Raw genomic sequence first — 23,344 nt, forward strand, 5'->3', positions numbered from 1 at the left:
TTTGCATGTATAATAACTATTATAATCATACTCAATCTAGGTCCTGTTTTATAGAGCTTCTACCACATGAACAAAGCACAGAGCTGTTTCTTTGGCAGTGGATTTAAATTAAATTAGACTCGTTCAAACTGTAGTCTCTTCATTTCGTTGTATTAATCCATATTTTACTCATAGTTTTAGTCTCATAAAAACTTTTACATTTAGTTTAATTTATATTACTTTAACTAAAATTAGGATTAAATATTTTAATCGACGAAATTAACACTGCTCAATCATGATCAAAATATTGTGATTCTGACTTTCACTCAGAGTATGTTTTGTGTTCTTTCTGTGACGAAAGTGTGATTTAAAAAAACAACTATATATTTAAAAAAAAAAAATCTTTTCTTTGCGTCTGCTGCTTACAACAACTCTTTCATTTTTGCCTTGAATTTGAACTATTATATTTTATTAGCATGTAATAAAACAACTAAAATTAAAAAATAATAACTAATGTACTTTTTTTGCGCTATTATTTTGACGTTTACCCCACCGGAAGTCAAATTCCACCAGCCCACTGAACGAGCGCGCAGGTCCCTAAACAATGCGCCATGGAAAGCATTGATGAAAAACGAGAAATCGTGTCGCCCACCGGGAGTAAGTCGGCTGTTTGGGAATATTTCGGATTTTGGAAAATAGACGGGATCGTTGACAAGACGCGTATTGTGTGTAAACTGTGTCGCCACCAGTTGGCTAACGTGGGGAACACCACAAACCCGGCCAGGCACCTTAAGGTTCAACACGACATCATCATCAGTGCTATCAGAAGCGTTAACAAAAACAAAGGAGAAGTAAGTGCGAGCTAATTTGAGGAAGTTGGCCGTGCACCGTCTGATAACTAACTGTGGTTCAATCTGTACTCGAGCAAGATGGCTTTCACCGGCCAATGTGAAGTAACGATACAACGGCTAACCCAACTGAAAAGTGTTTAAGCAGAAAGTAGCACTACTGTTTCTGCGAGCACTATTAACCAGTATTACCACTAGCTAATGCATCTCTTACTAACTAGGTTCTTTTTACAATCACGCACTCACTGATTTACTTTCTACCAGTGTAATAACTACCCATTTTAATTTCTATTCCTACCTTCATTCATCTGCTTTTCTTACCTCCAATGCCTGCTTCTGTGTGAAAAGCTTCCGAAATGTGACTCCTTGACTTGAGCTTGCAAGTTTTTGGCTCGGGTAAAGTCCTGGGTTTGATCCTGGTCAAATCATTTTAGACCTATTCTAATCCTGGTCTGGGTCTTCCGTAGTTCAGTCCTCACGATCAAAGTAACCATTGAAATGATTGTAGCTTTTTACAGAACATTTTATTAATGAATTGAGACTTGGATTCGATAGTTTGCAGACCATTGGCTTAAAGGAATAGGCCACCATTTTTACATACTGAGATATGTTCTTGCCTGAGCTTAGACGAGTTGATGCGCACCTGTCTGGTGTTTGTGCGTGCCCTCAGTCACGCAAAACAACCAAAGATGTTATTAGCATTTGGCCTCTCCCAGCATATTCCTATAGCTCTGGGATGATGATGTTAGAAGCGACCATGCTCTTCCACACGCACGCACAAAGACCAGACAGGTACGTATCAACTCGTCTATGCTCAGGTAAGAACATATCTCAGTATGGAAAAACGGTGGCCTGTTCCTTTAAGAAAAAGCACCTCTGTGATTAAGAAAAAATAGAGAAAACCCAAAAGGATCATTACAATGCACTTCTCTCCATTGGTAGTTTTGATTTCCTTGTCAAATAAAACAAGTCCTCTCTGTATGTGTGACATTTTGTTTTTTTTAATGAACTTCACAGAGTTACACATAACAGAGAATTGGTTTGTGTACTTTTCCTAAGCTTTTCTTATCTGCCCTAAAAATGTAATTGCATTGTTGTGATTTGCGTCTTATCGTACGCAGGACTCCGATGAACTAGACACGCCCAGAAAAACACTACCAGGACCAAGTCGTATACAAGAAGGTAACTCACCGTCGGATCTATGGAGTTTAGTTTCAGTCTTTTATGTTTATTGACGACAGCTGTACACTTGTATTTCAGCAGGTGATGTTGTCTTAAGACCTGTCCCCATTGTGAAAAAGCTTGAACTGATGGGTGGGAAATCTTCGAACCTGGCGCCTCCACAGTCTAAAGATGGAGTTCGAGCTGAGGATGGGTCGTCCAAAACGTCACCAACACACAAACCTCCAGGTGGTAAGGCTTGTGTAAAAAAAAGATATCCACAGTTATTACAGAATCCACATATAGAGTGCTTTGTGTCTAGAAGCTGATGATAATTTCAAGAAGTTACTATAATGAATCGAATTGCAAGTTTGGACCACTGTACAGATCAATTAACTCCAATAATCTTTTGCAATTAATTTTTTATACTCAGGTCACACGCCTAAACCCCATCCCTCGATCTCCAGCACACTACTGTCCTCTCCCTCCACCTCCTCCACTCTACAATCTCCGGGCCGAGCCAAGATGAGTGTGTCCGGTCCGGGTAGCAGTAAGTCCTCTCTGCCCCCTGCCCCTCATTCCTCTCCTGGGACAGCCTCCCCATCGATGTCCCCTGGTACCCCAAAAGTCCACAGAGCCCGTAAGACCATGAACAGACCACCTTTCGCACAGGTATGTCCACAGAAAGTTGTCAAATATTTAGAATCTTTTTCTTATTTTAAGTATTTATTCTGTTTTTGTAGCTAAGTCAAATGGGAGGATCACAGACTTCAGATCAACTTGATGCCGAACATGGTGAGTAACTTATTTTTGTTAAGTTGGCTTTACTGTCAATTTCACCAAATGTAGAACACATGAGAATCAAAATCACATTACTTTCAAACCTTTGTAATATGGAGAGCAAATCTATAAATGTACACAATATGGAGAGGCATAGTTCTCTCTACTTGAGGGCTGGGTGGAAGCAGAAGGAGGGAGGGCAGGGAAGTTCAGCTTCCTGACCGCCTACGCAGTCTCCTCCCCAAAGGCAGAACACTGAAGAGACGAGGTGATGGGTGCACTAGGATCACCTGCGATCCTGAAGACTTTGTGGGTGGAGTAAATGTCCGGAGAAGGTGCCCATGGTGGGGGTCAGGACTCTGGCTTTTCTCAGTTTATGGAAGTAGTTGAGGAAGTAGAGACGCTAATTGGCCTCTGGTGTGGACCAAGACATTACTTACCTATTAATCTATATTTGTTTTACAGCTGCTAAGAAGAGAAAACTTGAACATTTGTTTGAAAGTGCATTGAAGACGGGAGCAGACAACAAGGTACTTAACATGGGTCGGACTGTTATGTTTTGTTTTTTTAATTGTCTCCGCAATAATTTCTTTCTTTTTGACAAATTTAGGAATCCCTTAAAACGACTGAACAGGTTTCCAAACCAGTTGCAATAAAAAGTGATGGGTCTGCAGGCGGCACGGAGGAGGACAGCACCAGGAAAAGCCTTATTTCTAGTGCAGTTTCGTTGGATAAGGTATGAGACGAGCCCAAGGAGAAAATCATGCCATTTCATCTACCCTTTTTACCTAACCTGCTTTCTCTCCTTATGTTGCAGGCTGTGGATTCTGACACGTCAAGGACATCGCAGACAAAAAACGGACACTGGTCGTCTTCAGATCAGGACAAGGACACGGGCGACACAGTGGAGAATGTCGGAGGTCAGAAACATTGCCTAGCTAATCCCTTTACAAGTTCATTCATTGGCTAATTGTTCAATGTCTTCAGCAGGGCTAGCTCCTGAGTACACCGAGGTTCCTCTGGGAGCATTGGACATTGCTGCTGCAGACAGTTTGACACATTCGCCTCAACCTGGTAAATAACTGAGTGCTATGTTACAGAAGACACCACTACATCCTTTTGCCAACTGAGCTTCATTGAGATGAGAGCATGTGGTAAGAAAAACATGCAGCAAATAATGGACAGGTCAGTTTTTTGGGGGGTTTCTTTTTGGATATTTCTCTTTAAAATACAGCTCGGAATCATGTGTCACGAATAACGCCTGACAAGCAATTTGTAACATTCATCGATACTGTATTAGCAAAAACAATTTACAAAAGCTGCTGCTGAGTCACTCCTGAATACTGAGTGCTTTACATTTGAAAATCTCTATTATTGTGAATCTTTATACAATAGTATGTCATCATCACATTTTAAATTCCAATTCAATCACATTCATTCTTTATTTTGTGTCTGTAGATGGCAGTGACGGTGGGGAGGCAGAGCGTCTGGAGGAGCTGCCTTTGTGCAGTTGTCGAATGGAGGCTCCTCGGGTCGATGGTTCGAGTCAACGCTGCTTCAGACAGTGCATGGCCACAGAGAGTGTCAATGGAGAGGTAAGATTTTTAAGTAAAATAATAACAATAATACATACAAAATATTAAGTTTTTAATTAGAGCTTTTTCCCTAGTTATCTGGACTTGGCTTTGGCTACCAAGTATGACATATGACCCTGTATCTTGGACAAATTTTAAAACATTTGACAGTCCTAGATGGCACAGAGTAAAACATGAGATTTACAATTCACAATAATAAACATATGAAATGGTTAAATTATTTTAACTGGCACAACTCTTCAGGAATAATAAGTGTGTTGTTGTTTGGTTGTCCATGTCAGCTGAGGACGTGTACGAATCGGACACTGAAGGCAGAGACCATGCGCCCCTCAAGCCGCGTTCCTCTGATGATCCTCTGTGATGCCCATCGCTCGCACATGGTCAAACATCACTGCTGCCCCGGCTGCGGATACTTCTGCCTCGCTGTAAGAAACATATTCATTTTTTGCAGTAAATGTTTCTTTGGAAAACCACCAGTATACTGACGCAGAACAAAATGTACACAACAGTTTTATATATTTAACTGATCGATAGAGGTGAACAGCATAACTCACCTACATAAGTAACAAAATGAAAGTGCAAGAGAATGTTTTTTGACGGGGCTGGAGTGGACCACAGTTTGTGAATGGAGATGTAATGTGAAGGAGGAAAGGCAGAGAAGGGAGAGAGTTCAGTGTCCTTGCAGGTAGATGAAGCTATTCTTGTTAGCTGGGCCTGACCTGTCGACTCAGCAGTCTCCTCTCTAATGTACTGTGTTCTTACATTACTGAGGTTAAAAAGTATTTTCCTGTCTAGGGTACGTTTCTGGAGTGCTGTCCCGACCAGCGCATCACCCACCGCTTCCACCGCGGCTGTGTGACGGTGTTGGGCGGGGGGCGGAGGGCCAACGGGGGAGGGATGATCTTCTGTCCTCACTGCGGCGAGGACGCGTCTGAGGCCCAGGAGGTGACCGTCCCGAGCTCCGCGTCGGCTACGACTGTGGTCACCATGTCCGCCTCCTCCACCACCACACCCTCCCTGCCCCCCTCCACCCCCAACGCACCCTCGCTCACCGCATCCACAGGCGGGACCAAGGACGGGCAGATACCAGAGAGGCCTGTCAGGTACAAGCATGTTGATGTGTACGCAAAGTTAATGCCGCATAGTTTCCTCTAAACTTTGGAGACAAGGAACAGACAAGGCTCCAACAAGCATTTTCATACATGAACAGAATCATTATATGCACTGGAAGTTTTATGAAAAGTAAAAGTCAAAAGTACCTGTTTATTCCAATCGAACAAAGCAGATTTTCATGCTGCTTGTAAGTTTCTATAAATTTTATGAAAGATTGTTTTTTGTGGCATTTATATTAAATTTAGTGTAAACAGTATAAAATGAAGGCTAAGCTTACACGCACCTCTCCTCATGCTCACCTATGGCTTTCTCTTTCAGTGCCCGGATGCGTAGTCACGGTTTGAAGTTGACAGTGGAGCAGCAGCAACCGCCTCAGACTGTGGCCTCAGCAGCGACATCTGCATCTGTTCCTCCAGCAGAGGGCGGTGTGGACAGCGTGGGGCCTTCCCTGTGTATGCCCAATGGAACCCCCATCAGCCCTGGAGCGCTTCCACCTGGACCCAGCAGGGCGGCGCTGCAGAAGGCCATCCTGACACAGGATACAGAGAGGTACTAAGATACTCAGGATTGGGTTATTTTTGTATGAATCGTTTTCTGAAATTCCATGTTGTTCAAGGATTTGTTTTGTCATTGCTAGGAAGAAGAAGCTGAGATTCCACCCCCGACAGCTCTATCCCGCTGCGAAACAGGGCGAGGTTCAAAGGGTCCTGCTCATGCTCAGTCAGTGTCACTGTTACTGAAGAGATGAAGTAAAACTAGTAAATATGACCCTGGTTGTAAAAGGTATATTTAAAGTGTTCTTATTTCCCTGTGCGTTGTAGTGGAGGGCATAGACCCCTCGTACCAACCCGACTCTCAGAACAGACGCTCGGCGCTGCATGCGGCGGCTCAGAGAGGCCTCTTGGAGGTCTGCTACATCCTGGTGCAGGTGAGGCTTAGATCATCACTGTAACATACAAGAACCACTTGTTTTATCATTGAGCTTTCTCTATTTGACAAATAGATGAGCGCCTTATACCTAAAGTACTACTTGCTCCTTCATGGCTATTGTGTTTGTTCAATAGACCTCCACAGTTGAAATGCAAATCAATTTTTGTTTTGTTTAGATGTGGTCTTATTATGTTTAAAAATAGATTAGACATCTACAATGCATGTGATTGTTGTTTTATTTTACAGTATTTCTGTTGTCTCACAAATGTAAAGGCTCATTTAAAATATAGGTTACACATCTATTTGCAATTGTCATATACGTACATTTTCCAAACTCTAAACATCAGAAATGTATTTATATTTCTTTCCCGTCACAGGCTGGAGCTCGAGTGGACTCCCAGGACAAAGAGCTGCGGACTCCTTTGTTGGAGGCGATCATCAACAATCACCTGGAAGTGGCTCGATACCTGGTTCAGAACGGAGCGTGTGTCTATCATGTGGTAAATGGCCTAATGATTTACTCTGAATGTAAAATGTAGCGTGTCAAAAAATGTGGTTAGGGTTAAATTGCTCAGTGTGCATGTTTTCTTCCATGTTCAGGAGGATGATGGATACACAGGACTACATCACGCTGCAAAATTAGGTAACTTGGAAATAGTCAACATGCTTTTGGAGACGGGACAAGTTGACGTGAATGCACAGGTAAGTTAATTGCCATTTTAAATTAGAAAAGTGTTCATTTTTATAGCTAATTTTAAAGTGCTCCCAGGACAGCGGTGGTTGGACGCCGATCATTTGGGCGGCTGAGCACAAACACATCAAAGTGATCAAATCTTTGCTGAACAGAGGAGCCGATGTTACTATAAATGATAAGGTGAGTTTTAATCCTCCTGCTGATATGACACCTACTCAAATATTTCTTATCTTAAATGTCTTTCTTTCACTCTCTGTACGCTCTATCCTCCCTTTAGGAGCTGAATGTGTGCCTCCATTGGGCGGCGTACGCTGGGAATGTGGATATTGCGGAGATGGTGCTGAATGCGGGCTGTTCACTCTTCTCAGTCAATGTCCACGGAGACACGCCGCTTCACATCGCCGCCAGAGAGGGATTCTTGGACTGTGTCATGTGAGTCAATGTGCAGGGTTATGCTGCGTTATATTTGTTCTCGAAGGTCAGAACTCTGAGCTGGAAAGACTTTTTTTTTTTTTTTTACGAGTTACAGTGTACCAGTTGTCTAGTTTAAAAGTTTAAAACAAATACAAAAATTGAAGCCCACATTAGGGAATTGCTAAAATACAGTGTCGTTATATATATATGATCAAATAAATAATACAAAGATTGGCATTAGCGTCACAGAGAAAACGGTCAATTTTATAACTACAGACGCCCCACTGCTGCAGGAGCTGAGTGACAGGTTTACTGGCTTATGAGGTAAGAACACAAGAAATAAAAAATATTGTAGTTTGGTGTTTTTATTCACTTCTAATACAGTGCACCGCCATGTTGTTTCCCCTAACTCTGACTGTTCGACTTTGAGAGGTGATACAAATTCTGACTTCTAAGAACAAATAGAAAGCTGCTTTAAAGTTAGACAAACTGGTATTTGCGGTGATCTTTGGCGGAGCGTAAAGCTATATGTGAACAGAATCTTCATTATAATTAATAAATTGTAAATCTAATACTGATACTAACAATACTGATTTGATATTTTTCCCAAATTGTGCAGAATCAATCTTAATATACTGTACAGACATGCAAAAGAATAAGACTGGTGGGCAAAGCAAAGTGAAAGGCAGCTCAATTCAACCTAGTCAAATTCAATAGAAAAAACCTCCTGTCCTCAGGTTGTTCCTGTCCCGAGGAGCCGACATCGACATCATGAACAGAGAGGGAGAAACTCCGCTAACGTTGGCTCGCTCGGACACACCGGTTTGGGTCGCACTTCAAATCAACAGGAAAATACGAAGAGGCATCACCAACCGCATGCTTCGGACCGAGAAAATCATCTGCAGGTCAGAGCTGTGGACATCATTTGTGGGGTGTCTTTATGATATTTAGGTTAAATATTTTTTTCTCCCCATCGCAGTGATATCGCACAAGGCTATGAGAACGTGCCTATCCCTTGTGTCAACGCTGTGGACGACGAGGGCTGTCCGTCCGATTACAAATACGTCTCAGAAAACTGTGAAACTTCGGCCATGAACATAGACCGCAACATCACGCACTTACAGGTATGGGTTTGTTATTTATTTTCTACTTAAGTTATTTTTTTGACCTACCTTACCTGTTGTCTTTTTGCTTTAATGTCGTAGCATTGTAGCTGCTCTGACGACTGCGCTTCTAGTAACTGCCTTTGTGGACAGCTCAGTATCCGCTGCTGGTACGACAAGGTAAAACCAGCCTCAGATTGGAGTTTTTATACTTCATATACCAGCATTTTCAATTCTCAATTATGCTAGAGCAACTCACTTTTCCTGTTCACAAACGCAAAAAGCAGCTAAAAAGTTATGAATTTTTAGCTGCTGCTCCAACTCCTTTCAAGCACTCGTAATACCTCCCACTCTTCAGGTGAATTGGGGGGATATTATGCAAAATTGACTTTTTAGAGCTTTTTTTTATTTTACAATGTTTCTCTCTCATTAAAAATAATAAATACCTGGATCTGTGTGCTTTAAATCTTCTCCAGTGACTGTTCTTAGCAGTGTGACGGCAACTAGCAAAAAGCTCCTCCAGAGGTCCTGAGTATCCAGGGAACGCTTCCCTCACCCCTCGGTCTCCTGCTAAGCTTGATCCTTTCATCGTAAAATTAAAAAACAGTCGCCGTAGCTTTATCACAGCCACAAGAGCCACACAGATGCCTTTTCTCTTCATTGAAAGTACTTGGCCGAAATCCAAGAGGAAGTCTATGGGGAACTGACCAAATACGATTTTGCCCCACTGTAACTATTGTTTTGTGTATTTTCCCTCAGGACCAGCGGCTTCTACAGGAGTTTAACAAAATTGAGCCTCCACTTATATTTGAATGTAATGTGGCCTGTTCCTGTTACCGAACTTGTAAGAACAGAGTGGTGCAAGCGGGAATCAAGTGAGTTCATTCACTCACTCTTCATTTTTTAAAGCGTTGTTTTCCCAGAATGAAAAATGCGTGTGTTTTTTTCTTCCAGGGTACGTCTTCAACTGTACAGGACTGAGAAAATGGGATGGGGAGTCCGAGCTTTACAGGACATTCCCCAAGGGAGCTTTATCTGCGAGTAAGCTTTGGTTAAATGCAAAAATGTATTTCTTTTTCTACATATTTTTAACCCTTACTCTTTTATGTACAGATATGTGGGAGAGCTGATTTCTGATGCAGAGGCAGATGTTCGAGAGGACGACTCTTATTTGTTTGACCTGGACAATAAGGTATGTGACTATTTTCTATTATTGCAAAGTTGTGTGCACTTAGGGATATAATCATGTTTAAAAGACAGTACCTTTGTGTACAGTTTTGCGACTTGCAGATCTAGTTGTGCCCTGGAATTATCATTTCAGCCCGGAGCGGTCAAAAAAGCTGATTGCTTCCGCTCATCGCTGTACGAGCGTATCACAGTCGTACTGAGCCATACTGTATTGAGTTACGTCTTTACAGCCAGTTTTGGACATAGATATGAATTAAACAAGCAGTTTAAAATGTCTCTTTGTTTCTTGTTGCTGCGTGAGGCTGAAGTGTAATAACTCTAAGTAACGTGATATGTAACAGCAGTTTTAGAAGTGTATATAGTATATGCAGCTCAGAGCTCACCTGCATGAAAAATAAAATCGATGCTATATATAGAATATTAAAATCACAAATCAAATCGCAATTTTCGTGTCAGAAAAATGTTTCGTATGTTTGCTGTCAAAATCGTGCAGCCCTAGAACATATGATTGTTGTTAACATAACTTACCTCTTTTGGGATTTGAGTGACAAAAAAGGCTTTAGTTGCTCTGCCTTCCTATACATTTTTTTCATATTGATACAGTGGGGCAAAAAAGTATTGGGCCGAAATCCAATAGGAAGTCTATGGGGAAACCCACCAAATACTCTTCTGCCCCACTGTAGTTACAATGGAAGAGCAGCTTGCATGTCGAACACCATATTTAGGGAGTATTTCTTTGTTTTTGTTGCCTGTTTATGTCCAAATGCAGTTCTAATCTTACCCTACCGTATCTCTTTAGGACGGGGAGGTGTACTGTATAGACGCCCGTTACTATGGAAACATCAGTCGGTTCATAAACCACCTGTGTGACCCAAATCTGATCCCCGTGCGAGTCTTCATGCTACACCAGGACCTGAGGTTTCCCCGCATCGCCTTCTTCAGCTCCCGGGACATCCTCAATGGCCAAGAGCTTGGGTGAGAGAGCACACAATAAAAACTATGACCCATGTGCGATCGAGTCGCAAATGAAACTGCATTACAATACTTTTATTTAAACTTCGATTTTGTTTTAGATTTGACTATGGAGACCGCTTCTGGGACATTAAGAGCAAGTACTTCACCTGTCAGTGCGGCTCAGAGAAGTGTAAACATTCGGCAGAGGCCATAGCCCTGGAGCAGAGCAGACTGGCCCGACTGGAGACCTGCCCCGAACCAGGAACAGACTCTGGCATTTCTGTCATTGGAAACCCCTAAAACACTTAATTTCAACTTGCGTATGATAAGGAAAACAATTAGGATGATTTGTTTGGACATATATGTGGTGCCTTTTATTTTAAAGGACTTGGGACTTTTCTGTGTTTTGGCTAGAAAATATGTCTGTATAGTATGTTACTTTACCGCCATTTTACATGTTTTGTTTGTGCCTAACACATTTTTTAAGTCATTGAATGAGATGAACTAATAACTGTCTTTTGGATGTTTTTCTTTGTGTTCTTTGTTTTTTTTATTGACCTTTTTATGTTAGAATAATAAATTGGCTCACAAAGTTGAGATGCACATTATGACTGAAGCTTTTTAATAAAAATGACATACTTGCAAAAGTGTTTTTTTCATGTGTTATAACTGCTTAACAGTTGAGGCTCCTCCTGGTGCCAGAAGTGAACGTCCCATTACAAATATTATATAATATATAATATAATATAATATATAAATATTAAGAGTTTAAATGCATGACACAAAGGCGAATCTGCTCGAGAATATTGTTTTGCCTATTGGAAACTCAGACATGTGTGGGGAAAACACTGTGTATCTAATTATTGTATTTTATACATTTTATGAATGTCATGGCGAGTTCTGGAGAAATGCAGCTTGAGTCTAGCCCATTCCTGTGCGGAGTTATGGATTTTTAAAGAAATAACCAGTTTTCTCACTCCAGCCAGTAGAGGGCATCTTACATTAAAAAAAAGGGAAAGAATTCCACATGTGTCCAGCAGAGGGCACTGACATCAGATATCAGGATATAAACAGCATATTATAGCCATGTGGTAAACGGTCAGTCTGCCCCAGGGCGGCTGGGGCTACAATAGTAACTTACTGCCATCGAATGTGAAGTGAATGAATAATGACTTCATGTAGCACTCTGTGAAACGTGTGACACAGTTTGATGAAGCACAATAAGTGTAAGCCGTTATTTATAAGGCCACAGTCCTTTAAAATATATGCGCCCACGAGGGCTGAATTTCGGCCCTCGACCCAAACGACATCGACGCCCCTGGTCGAAGTGAAGATGCTACAAATATGCTAGAAAAGTAAGGAATTCCTCGATCATTGTAATAAATAAAAAAAATCTGGTATAAGGCCTTTAATTTTGGTTATTATTGTGGGAATTATACATGTTGCATCCTAGATATTATTTTATAATTTTCTGATAAATAACAAATTAAATAGTTATTTTATTTATGTTTTCTGTTTCGCGCCTAGCACCTGGATTCGCAGGAGCGCTCGCGAGTGAGCGGGATACATTTTTCTACTCAGTTAGGATGTTCCCCAGACAGCTTTGAAGTAGAACACCACACGGTGCCTTTTAACCTCCGATTGTGCTCCGGTTTTTAAAGGCATTTTACATTTTAAGAAGAAATCTTTGATGGCCCCCGCGTGAAATGGGTAAAACTCAGAGCGTGAGAGCCAGCGAGAAGGAGCACGGTGAGTAACCACTATCTGTGGGCCAACTAACGTTAACGATTGATTTATGCTCATTTAATTTATGCTACTTTACCCATCACGTTTTTTCCAGTTTGTGGGGCGGTGGTTACACGAAGTTCATGCTTTTGAGGTGTTTGCTGAACTTTTCCTCAAGTTTAACGTTAATTGGCCGCTCCATTATATCACGTTCAACCGTTCTCAACAGTCGAGTCTCGCGTGCCGTGAATGGACTGTAGTCTGTAACCAGAGTAGACTTAAAACAAACCAAGAAGAAAATCTAGCTAATTAATAACATCATTATTATATATCCAACATTAACAACGTTCATATTTTTTCCTCAAAGGAGTTGTATCATAGACCGTAAAAATAAGTTGTATGACTTGTAATGCACAGGTAATCCACCAGGGGTCAGTATCCATGAACCAAATTAATCAATGAGCTACAGGTGTTTTCTAAGTAATATTTTTGCCACATTTTAAGGTAAAAAATAAAATTGTCATTGAAACTTGCAATGCAAAACTGCTCAATATTTGATGTAATTAAGAGTAAAACCATGATAAGTATGTGTGTATCAAATTTGATGCAGCGGGCATTTGAGTAATCTCTTACAATTCTGTCTTTTTTGTCATTTTGTTTGCAATTCAAGGCTTTTGCATTTAATAAAGCAACATACAGCCTTGTTATCTTTAAGTAAAGAAATTAAAGATTTAACTGACATAATCAGGTATATTCACAAATTTATGCTTTTCTAACTTATAAAGCATTTTTATACCTGCTGTATTACATTAAGGGGCTGTGAACAAATAAAAGAATAAATGAGAGGTGGTTTTTCCTCTATTTGCCTCCACTATGGGCTTGTAATTGCTGTGTAAGTTTGCCATTTCACCACTACGGTTTGCAAAAATGTACTTTTGTTGGTTTGAAATGACTTGAGCTATAATCTGAAGTGAATCTGTTTGAGTATGTTTTGGAAATGTGTCATTTGACTTTGCCACAGTCTGTCAAGAGCCAGCATTTTTATTGTTGTGATTTTGTAACACGTGTATTAAGTCTGCACAGTTTAGGTTGCAAAGAATATAGTATGGGGATATTGGGTAATGCAATATTTGTATCGCAACATCACTAAAGTCTTCCTCTGTTTGAGCTTATCTGCTTTACACAGTGACAAAAAAAAAGAATGGGACTTAAGATGTCGTCCTCTGTTGATTTTGACATTTGTGATGCTAAATCGAAGGTATTTGTTTTTCTCAGGGGAGGCACGAACGTTTGACCCCAACTTCCAAGGACCGATAAAGAAGAGGTGAATGCCTTTTTAAAATCTTTTTTCTTTTTACATTTTTGAACGTTGAATATATACTATACTTTTCTGTGCATTGTTTGACCCATGACCCCTATATCATTCATACCAATTCCCAATTCTTCTCTCATTTCTCTTCAATCAGGAGCTGCACAGATGTCATATGCTGCTTCCTGTTCTTTCTGGCGCTTCTCGCCTACATAATAGTGGGGATTTTAGGTAAGGAGTTGGATCAATAACTGCTTTACCACATGTGAAGTTACAGTATGTTTGTCTCCTCAGCCTGGCTCTATGGTGATCCCAGACATGTCCTTTATCCCAGAAACTCAACAGGATGGTTCTGCGGCACAGGGCCGAATAAGTAAGTCTGTGATTCAGAACTTTTACATATAGTGAAGGCCTCCAACACACTTTTAATCTTTCTTCTCTCAGGGACCGTCCAAACCTGTTCTATTTCGACATGATCAAATGTGCCACTGCGTTAAATCCTCTTTCAAACGTTGCAAACGGGTTCCAGTGTCCGACAACACAGGTCTGTCTGCCGTCACGTTTAGTTAACTTGTATTTTTTAAGGGGTTGTTCGTTTAAAACCTGATGTTTTCCTGCTTTCCTCAGGTGTGTGTGAAAGAGTGTCCAGACACTTTCTGGGGTGTGGGGCCTTTGGACCTCGTGAAAAATCCAGTTGATGTTTTCAACCCTGAGTTATGCGTTCCATCTGTCAACCTCCAAACTACCACGATGGTGAGAACTTGTCATGGGAAAAACGCTATTCAAATGCTTGTCCCACTTCTTTTAATATTTGGGAGGAACACTATTATTTTCCCACTTGTCACGTTTAAACATAAAACTGTACATCAGAGTTTGTAGCACGGTCTGTAAAGTGTTTCTTTGGCATTTCCTCTAAAGAACTTCAAAGCATTATTATAGGCACGTCTGCACTCGGAACATACTGTCTTTCTTATAACGAGTCCAGATGTAAGGCGTATAAAGGGGAGAGCAGTATACTTTGAAGTCACCTTTACTTTCTCTGAACAGCCATCTGACACTTGATTTTGTTAACAAACACGCATTACATCATAGTCTTGGTTGTTCTTGTCATGCTCCAAACCACAGGCTGAACTGACCTGCCTGCTCTGCATATGACAGATGATTTAGATCAATACGTCAGGTGACACAGCCAGTGTTACAGGCTCTGAGTTAATCTAATCTAAAGCTGTTAGCGCTCGTGCTTCATAGCAAGAAGGTCCTGGGTTCGGTTCCCACCTGGATGAGGCCTTTCTGTGTGGAGTTTGCATGTTCTCCCCGTGTCTGCATAGGTTTTCTCCGGGTACAATAGGCCAGGATGAATGAGAGTGTGTGTGCCAGTGTGGGACAACAGATGCAAATTAGCCCATGGCTACAATCCGGAGTACCTTGTTCATTAATATGCACTGTCCCAACCAACTAAACCAATAAATAAATACTTTAACCATATTTTTGTTGCTTTGTTTTAGACCGTACCACAAATCACTGATAATGAGCTGTGTCCATTGTTCCACACGCCACTGGTTTCTGGTGAGTAAAACATTTGATCCAACAACTCGATGTCTTTGTCAACAGTTTTAGAAATGTGGGCTGTAGTTTAAATCAATCCCAGCATTTATAGGTCTTAGGAAGAGCATATCATGGTAAAGGAGTAGCACAATTAACAACCAAACTACGCGTATGTGAATGTTAGAATAAAAACGTTCGAATGATGTAACTAGCTAAATGAAGTGCATGTTTGTGAACGAACGATGGGTGTGTTTCTGTAAAGGACCTGTATCTTCTTTCAGTGCTCGGCCGCTGTCTTCCCGACCCCAATGATCTCAATAACCTCCCGAACTGGTTCAGTCAGGTCCCTGGTCTGCCCTCCTCCATCAATGACACCGCGGCCCTCATCCAAAATGGCACTGGGTAACACTCGGAACCATAATTACAAATAATATCATTTCAGTAGCACTAATTTACTTAAGTGCTCTGCCGTTTTCCATCTCAGCACAGCACACAGTCAGTTTAGTCCACTTGCTTTACAGTTTGAACCTTTTTTTGACCTGCTTCACTATTATTTTAGTTTGCTGTGAAAGGTTAACGTTTTGATTGTGCCACATAGTTTGAAATTTGTTTGATTGGGTGGCTGTTGGTTTCGCAGTGGCCTTTTATCAAATGCTCAACCTTCGGCATTGACATTATTTAACCCTGACTCTGTTCCGTGTTTTCATCAGTGGCTTGGTGAACGGCTTCAACGCCAAAGATTTCGCCGTCCAGGTCTTTGCGGATTTCGGTGCTTCTTGGCCCTGGATTCTCGTGTAAGTTTTTGTTGAGACGTGGCCCCCTGCTGGAGCTGGAGCGTCCGACCACACAGCAAAGAAAATCAACATTATACTGCTTGATAATTGTTTGGGAGGTCTAAATATGTGAACATTTTGGCTTTTTCATGATTTTGAATGATGAGAATCAAGATGAATGGGATTTGTTGAATCCATTGCCCCCCGTGTCTCTCCCTCAGTGGGTTAGTCATAGCCATGGTGACAAGTCTGCTGTATCTGCTGCTGTTGAGGTTTATTGCTCCAGTCATGGTTTGGGTCCTGATCATTGGAGTCCTGTGCGGTGGAGCTTATGGTAAATAATACATATATTGTTAATGATTACATTTCATTGTGAACATGATAAAGTTCTTAACACAAGTGTGTACCATGTGTTTTCCTTCAGGCATTTGGCATTCTTACAGAGAATATGACATCTACAGCAAACAGTCAGCCTCCATCTCGGACGTCGGGGTCAGCACCAACTTCGGTGCTTATCTGAAAGTTAAGGAGACATGGCTGGCTTTTTGTGAGTAGGAAATTCATTTCAGAGAAAACTAACTTTCAATAGCCTTTTAATTCATTGAACCTTAAATAGGTTAAATAAATGTGATATCGGCCCTCGGTCCGCAGCGTCATAAAGATGTGTTTAGGTGATGCCACAGTTTGTTCTTGTGCTTCTCAGTGATTATCCTTTCGGTCATGGAGGGCGTTCTGATTCTGATCCTCATCTTTGTGAGGGAGAGGATCCTCATCGCCATCGCCCTTATCCAGGAGGCCAGCAAGTATGTCCTGGTTAAAAAAAATAGCTGTCTGTACTTGAGTCTCTTTCCATAATAGGAGTAGATAGTGGAATTTTTCCATGTCACATCAGTTTTTGTTACTTGGAAAAAAATAGGTGAAAACTTTCTATGTCATAACATTTTCTGAAAGAGGTGTAGAACTTTGATGTCAGTTTACTCTTGGTATGATAATTGACAAAAATAGGAAATTAAAACAAAACTAAATTCTTTTCAGATTAATTAGACTTATTTAAAGTTTATCTTTGACCTTGAAACAAAGTCTTTAAAACTGTTCTAAAAGTAAATAGTTCTAATAAGGAGAGGTTTAGCGATGCTGTATGACCATCTAAAATCCGGGTTTACACTTGTTGCACTGTTGTTTAATAATTAACACATTTGTACATTTGTCTCCGCAGAGCTGTGAGTTACATGATGTCAGCTCTGTTTTATCCACTGATCACCTTCGTCCTGCTGCTCGTATGTGTGGCCTACTGTGGATCCACTGCTCTGTATCCTTTATGTTATTTTCATGACCTGACAGCACCCGCTGCTCTGGCTATCCTGAAGTGACGTAGTATTCAGAGCATTTTCCGTCTTAACAAACTTGTCCAGGTATCTGGCCACTTCTGGAGCTCCTATCTACAATGTGGTGGCTCTGAACTCGACTGATGATGCATGTAAGAAGATCACCGCTTCCTGTGATCCTCAGGTATTTTAACTGAGTGGGAAATTGCACATGAACTCCACCTCATCTCGTATTTCGGGAAGCTTGGACTGGGAAGATTTTATGGTGCCCGAGTTCCCGAGATGAGATAACTTTTGACCTTTCAACACAACAATGATACGTTTTTATGTCTAATAGCTGATTGTTACTATGCATTCCACTATTTAGCTTCTCAATTTTAATATCTCTTTTTCCACACTTATCGTCTTGTAAAAAACAAAATATGTTCATATGTTTTTCAATCAACGCAGATACAACGCAGTAGTTCAGCGGTTTATAGACAACTTTCTCACATGAATTTATTTGTTTATAGTGCATTGGTGTGTGGTTTTATTAATGTTTCACTTTGCTACGACACAAAAGCACTTGAACTGGAAAGGTTTATCTTTACCAGAGCACATGAAGGCAGCATTAAACTAAGATTGAAAGTAGACTTCATATACTGTATGTACAAAGCACACTATGACTACAGCGTTCCTAAACAGGATTAAAGCAGGACTGAGCTACATACAATGCAGTAAAGTGTGTCTACATTTTAGTCTACTCTCTCAAACTCTGGTCTGTCAGAAAGATGCAGTATTAACCTGCTCGGTATGTTTTTTTTTTTGATCCATAGAACTTCAATGCGTCCAACTACCCAGGCTGCCCTTCAGCGAGTTGCATCTTCATCAAGTACAGCGAGGAAGGCCTGTTTCAAAAGAACGCGTCATACCTGCAGCTCTACAACATCGCGGCCTTTCTGTGGTGCGTGAACTTCATCATCGCCCTCGGACAGTGCACTCTGGCTGGAGCATTCGCCTCGTACTACTGGGCCTTTAATAAACCGGCCGATATCCCCAAGTTACCCGTCTGCGACTCCTTCCTGCGCGCGCTCAGGTACAGCTATACGCAAACTCATACTACATTAGACTTTTGACTCTGCTTTAAGAAAATTTTCCTCTAATGGAGATCTACAGTACCTACTCATTTGCATTTGTAATTTGGATACAGCTTTCCATTCTATACCCATTGTCAAAGGAAAGTCTGTCTGAATGTGACTAATCCAATTCCTTTATATCAGGCTGCATAAAATTCTGATTATTCTTGAATTTTCGTTTGATGCCATTCTTGTATTAACTCTGTATTTTATGTGTTAAAATAAAAAAATGTCATCTAACTTTAAAATGACACATTTCCGTCAGGTATCATACAGGCTCATTGGCATTTGGAGCCCTGATCCTGACCCTGGTGCAGATCGTCCGTATAATCCTGGAATACGTCGACCGTAAAGTCAAAAGTGAGCGCGGCAGAATCATTCTGTTAATGCATTTATTTATGAAACGCTGAAGTTTGTCTCATAGAGTTGTGTTTTTGTAGAGTCTCAAAACAAATGTGCGCGGTACGTCCTCTGCTGTCTGAAGTGCTGCATGTGGTGCCTCGAGAAGTTCATTAAGTTCCTCAACAGAAACGCCTACATCATGGTGAAACAGAACGCTTTTTCTAAACCTTTTTTTAATATGCACCCAAATGTTTTCAATAATTCAAATTCACTGTTTGAATATAGAAATCCCAAGATGTTACATGTACAGACCTGCCCAAGTCTTATTGAGTTTAAAGGTTTCTTCTTGTGTTTGGATGTTTTGACAGATTGCCATTTACGGTAAAAACTTCTGCGTCTCTGCGAGGAACGCCTTCATGCTGCTGATGAGAAACATCGTGAGGTTTGTGTCTGAAGTCATGTGACCAGTGAGTGTGAGATCTTACTGTGTGAATGAGATACACTTTTGCAAGGTCTAAATGATTTGGCAAAAAGATCTAAAATTTTGTCCAAGTGGAAGCCTACTTTTTGAACAGTTCACTCCCCCTTGTGGCTGATGCTGAGATGTCTCTGTTTCCAGGGTGGTGGTGCTGGATAAAGTCACAGATCTGCTGCTGTTCTTTGGGAAGCTGATGGTCGTCGGGGGAGTAGGTGAGGAACAGTTAAACAAGTCAATATTGAACAGTTATAAGATGGTCAAATATTTCTAAATCATTCCTTTTTTTAGGGGTGCTTTCATTCTTTTTCTTCTCCGGACGGATCAGTTTACCTGGCAAAGCCTTCAGCACTGAATCACTCAACTATTACTGGGTGCCCATTGTTGTGAGTTTGTGAGCAAATGCTGTGTGATAATTCTATATTTTTGTATTTGCCTGTTTGGAAAGATACTGAAGATCAACTATTTACAGATTTAGTTGCTTCATTGACCAGAATTTTATTTAACATGTTTGCCAATAACAAGATTTTGCAAATGCAGTTTAGCTACTGTATTTTAATGACTTTGCCCCATAAGCCGAAAGAGAATATTTGCAAGATTTACCTGCCACACTCTGCTCTATCTTTGTTATGTCGAATTGGACATTTTTACCGTTGCAAATGCAGTTTACTCACAGCAGTGAAAGACAATCATTTCTTGTGTTTTTCCAGGCGGTGGTGATCGGGGGCTACCTCATCGCTAGTGGCTTCTTCAGCGTCTACAACATGTGTGTGGACACGCTCTTCCTCTGCTTCTGTGAGTCACTAACCATCACTAATAACTACAATCATTTTGTACAATTACATACTGCAATTTGGGTTAAGCTTGACTTACTATTGCACAGTGATGACCCGAAGAAAACAGACTAATTTCCTGATAACTCAAAGATTCAAAGATTCAAATAAAATTAAAAGATTCTTGATTTGTCAAACCATTTTGGATGATTTGAAATTATATTTCTCTGATATTGATTGTGGAGCGAGGGGTGGGGAGTGAGGGTTGGCAGCATAGGGAGGGCAGGGAAGCTTCCTCATTGCCTGGTGTATGAAACTGTTCTTCAGTCGACTGGAACTGGCCTGTGGATTCTGCAGTCTCCTCCCTGAAGGCATTACCTTGAAGAGACTGTGTGATGGGTGCGGAGGATCCCTGGGGATTAACGGCTTTGCGGGTGAGACGGGTGGAGTTCATGTCTTTAATGGAGGGGAGAGGGGCTCCGCAGATCTTCTCCACTGCTCTCACGATGCGCTGGAGGCTCCTTTGGCAGAAGGATCAGGATGCTCTCTATAGTCCCTCTGTAGAAGTTGGAGGCTGGGACTATTGCTCTTCTCAACTAGCGGAGAAAGGAGAGACGCTGATTACTTTTCTTGACCAGTGATGTCGTGTGCATGGTCCAGGAGAGCTTCTTTGTGAACTTAGTGCTGGTCACCCTCTCCACTGCAGCACCGTTGATTGTCAGAGAAGATTGTCAGATTCTCCAGTTTAGCGCCCCCTACCTACACATGAAAGTTCAACATTGTCCGATGTATACGAAACTCTACACACCTGCCCTGTATTCTATTCAAGTTTGCCTTTTGGGGGCAGTTTTGTTCACCAAATGTATGCAAAGTCAATTGAATTGAAGCACTGTAAAGCTGGGGCACGCAACATAACTGTAGTTAACTGGAAAGTCCTGTTACTGATACCTATGAACTGAGCCCTTCAGAACAGCCACAACTGCCACAAAGCACTACACAAATAATAAATGTATAGTCTAAACGAATCAGACAAGAGACAAATCACCATCAGAAGACAGTGGGTAAATGAATCTCTCATTTTCACCTTGATATAACTCCAACTCCTGCTCCCTTTACATTTTTACATGAACACAGTTATGACCCCACCACAACTTGTGCTAATTTGTCATTTTTCTTTGTCTGATTTCCCTGATCCAGTGGAGGACCTCGAGAGGAATGACGGGTCAAATGAGAAGCCGTACTTCATGTCGAAAGGACTCATGAAAATCCTCCAGAAGAAAAACGCCTGAAGTGTCTTTTTTCCGTTTTCCCACACAGTGCAATTCATTTGTTTTAGGGGGCGCTGTTGAGGCATTTCATGAAATATCTACAAGTATAACATTGTATTCAGGTTCACATTGCTCACAAACATAGGAACATAGCACCGAACCCAACAACTGGACATAAGGTTCTCACTTACTGCGTCTGTTTCGGTCCCTTCATTTTGTTTTTATCCAGTGTTCTTTAGATCCCAGCTTCCGTCTCACAAACCACTTCCAACTTTATTTTAGTCCAAGTATATTCAGATAAAATATATTTCTGACCAACATCATAAAGCAATTTTTTTTTTCCATCACCACATTCTCAAAATCAGTGTTGATTCTGCCAGCAAATTACACTAAAGTCTAATTTTATGTATTTTATTCCATTTTCATCGGCGATACAGACATTTTTAGTCTTTGCAAAATGGCCGTTTTGTTGCGGGCCATAACAGAACCACATTGTATTGTATTTTGACTACTTTTTGAGTCTAGGAAAAGATGTTGATTTCCTGTAAAGTTTAGAGTGAGATCTATTATTTTTTTTCATTGTTCTGACATGATCTGTGATTATACCAAGTTTCATTGTTCTATGTTGAAAACCATTTCTCACTTTGTCTTTTGTGTGGATTTAAAATAAATAAACTTTTCACCGACCTGAATTTAGGGTCAAATATGATTGACTTTTGTTAACAGCGAACAGGCTTTTATTAACAGCGAACAGAATTGCTCTTTGGGATAAATAAAGTTGTTTTGATTTTGATTGATTGATTAATGTTTAGGGAAAATATTGGATGGAAATGGAAATATTGGCGCTGCGGATTTAAAAAAAAGTTGATCTTGGTGCTATTTAACCGTCTCCATGGGTTATGCATAACCAAGGAGACGGTTCCTAAAAAACAACAGATCCTGGAGCGTCATAAAGGCAGTTCAAGTTTGTTTGTTTTGTATAAACAGCCCCAAAAATGACAGTATGCCACGGTAGCCATAAGACTAATCAACAGCCAATAGGTTGTCACAGAGTTCATTGCAAATACCTGCACTTGTAATTGATTAAACTCAGAGGGCCCGGATGTGGCTCACGGGCCGCATCTTCGCATTCCCCGGATTAAGGTCTTTAGATTTGCATTTTTTACTTCTTTCCCACTGGAGGGCAGTATTGAGCCGATTTAAGACCAGACATCTTTTCCTTGGTTTTGAACAAAGCTTCCACAATGCTTTTTCAGCATGTTTCTGTGTGTGAAAAGAACTTATTCTCCCGCTCAAAACTTTTCAAACTTGGGAGACCACATATTGAGAGAAATTAATTTATTTTAAACACTTGTTGTAGCATTTTATAACACTAATATCAACAAATAGCTCATTGTTAGCCATGTGTTAGCCACTTAAACGTGTGTTAATGCCAAATGACAGATTCACACAGATTTATAGACACTTTAAAGCCCAATAAAGTGAACTAAACCTATGGAGGACTAAACAGGACCCAGTAAATGGTCATGAATTTCAAATCATTGTAGCTCCAAACATCAAGAGAATGAATTTTAATCATGTTTGGTAAAGTCTATGACAAATAAACAAAGGACTCACTAGCAGAAAATAACTCATTGCTTTTCTTTGCTGTGATGACCTGAGGAAATCCAGACAAAATTTAAATACTTCAGTTTCAGCTTCAGCTTATTTTTAGTACTATTGACCTCTATGGCTAGTCTCCTTCAAATTTTACTAGCCACTTAATATATTAGCTAATTAAATATTGAACAAAAACTTGGTATAACTAAGACTAAATGCATAATGTTTGCAAATAATTGTGATTGTAGGCTATACACGTATTCCAATTAGACAAATACACAAAGGTAATTCACAACTTAACTTATTTTTTATTTGAATAATGTTTAGTCAACCTTT

At 40.7% G+C, this 23,344-nt stretch overlaps 2 protein-coding genes across 4 annotated transcripts; both read left to right on the plus strand.

The window, feature by feature from the left end:
* Nucleotides 1-535: 535 nt before the first annotated feature.
* On the plus strand, nucleotides 536-11,292 carry ehmt2 (euchromatic histone-lysine N-methyltransferase 2). Of its 3 annotated transcripts, none has more exons than XM_079570869.1 (27): nucleotides 536-830; nucleotides 1,949-2,009; nucleotides 2,091-2,240; nucleotides 2,422-2,660; nucleotides 2,732-2,783; nucleotides 3,234-3,298; nucleotides 3,379-3,504; nucleotides 3,586-3,688; nucleotides 3,756-3,842; nucleotides 4,227-4,363; nucleotides 4,645-4,788; nucleotides 5,159-5,466; nucleotides 5,795-6,025; nucleotides 6,114-6,196; nucleotides 6,298-6,404; nucleotides 6,784-6,906; nucleotides 7,007-7,108; nucleotides 7,167-7,280; nucleotides 7,378-7,532; nucleotides 8,252-8,419; nucleotides 8,494-8,638; nucleotides 8,720-8,797; nucleotides 9,377-9,492; nucleotides 9,572-9,658; nucleotides 9,731-9,809; nucleotides 10,605-10,780; nucleotides 10,879-11,292. In XM_079570869.1, the coding sequence occupies exons 1-27, from the start codon at nucleotides 591-593 to the stop codon at nucleotides 11,057-11,059; spliced, it is 3,657 nt and encodes a 1,218-aa protein (XP_079426995.1). In that variant the 5' UTR covers nucleotides 536-590; the 3' UTR covers nucleotides 11,060-11,292. The 3 variants fall into 3 exon arrangements, with proteins under 3 accessions (XP_079426995.1, XP_079426996.1, XP_079426997.1); XM_079570870.1 differs by having other exon boundaries at nucleotides 7,176-7,280; XM_079570871.1 differs by having other exon boundaries at nucleotides 3,759-3,842; nucleotides 7,176-7,280; nucleotides 10,879-11,291.
* Nucleotides 11,293-12,465: 1,173 nt separating this feature from the next.
* LOC306973489 (choline transporter-like protein 4) lies at nucleotides 12,466-21,430 on the plus strand (the record flags this gene model as incomplete). The annotated part of the gene is made up of 19 exons (XM_079570413.1): nucleotides 12,466-12,508; nucleotides 14,088-14,166; nucleotides 14,238-14,337; nucleotides 14,421-14,546; nucleotides 15,601-15,740; nucleotides 16,049-16,132; nucleotides 16,333-16,445; nucleotides 16,536-16,658; nucleotides 16,815-16,914; nucleotides 17,328-17,420; nucleotides 17,524-17,620; nucleotides 18,252-18,511; nucleotides 18,817-18,911; nucleotides 18,992-19,095; nucleotides 19,262-19,335; nucleotides 19,513-19,583; nucleotides 19,660-19,754; nucleotides 20,079-20,163; nucleotides 21,339-21,430. 19 exons carry the CDS (start codon nucleotides 12,466-12,468, stop codon nucleotides 21,428-21,430), a joined length of 1,974 nt encoding a protein of 657 aa, XP_079426539.1.
* Between the last annotated feature and the right edge of the window lie 1,914 nt (nucleotides 21,431-23,344).

Source organism: Gobius niger (assembly GCF_951799975.1).
Source record: "Gobius niger genome assembly, chromosome: 14".
Lineage (NCBI taxonomy): Eukaryota > Metazoa > Chordata > Actinopteri > Gobiiformes > Gobiidae > Gobius > Gobius niger.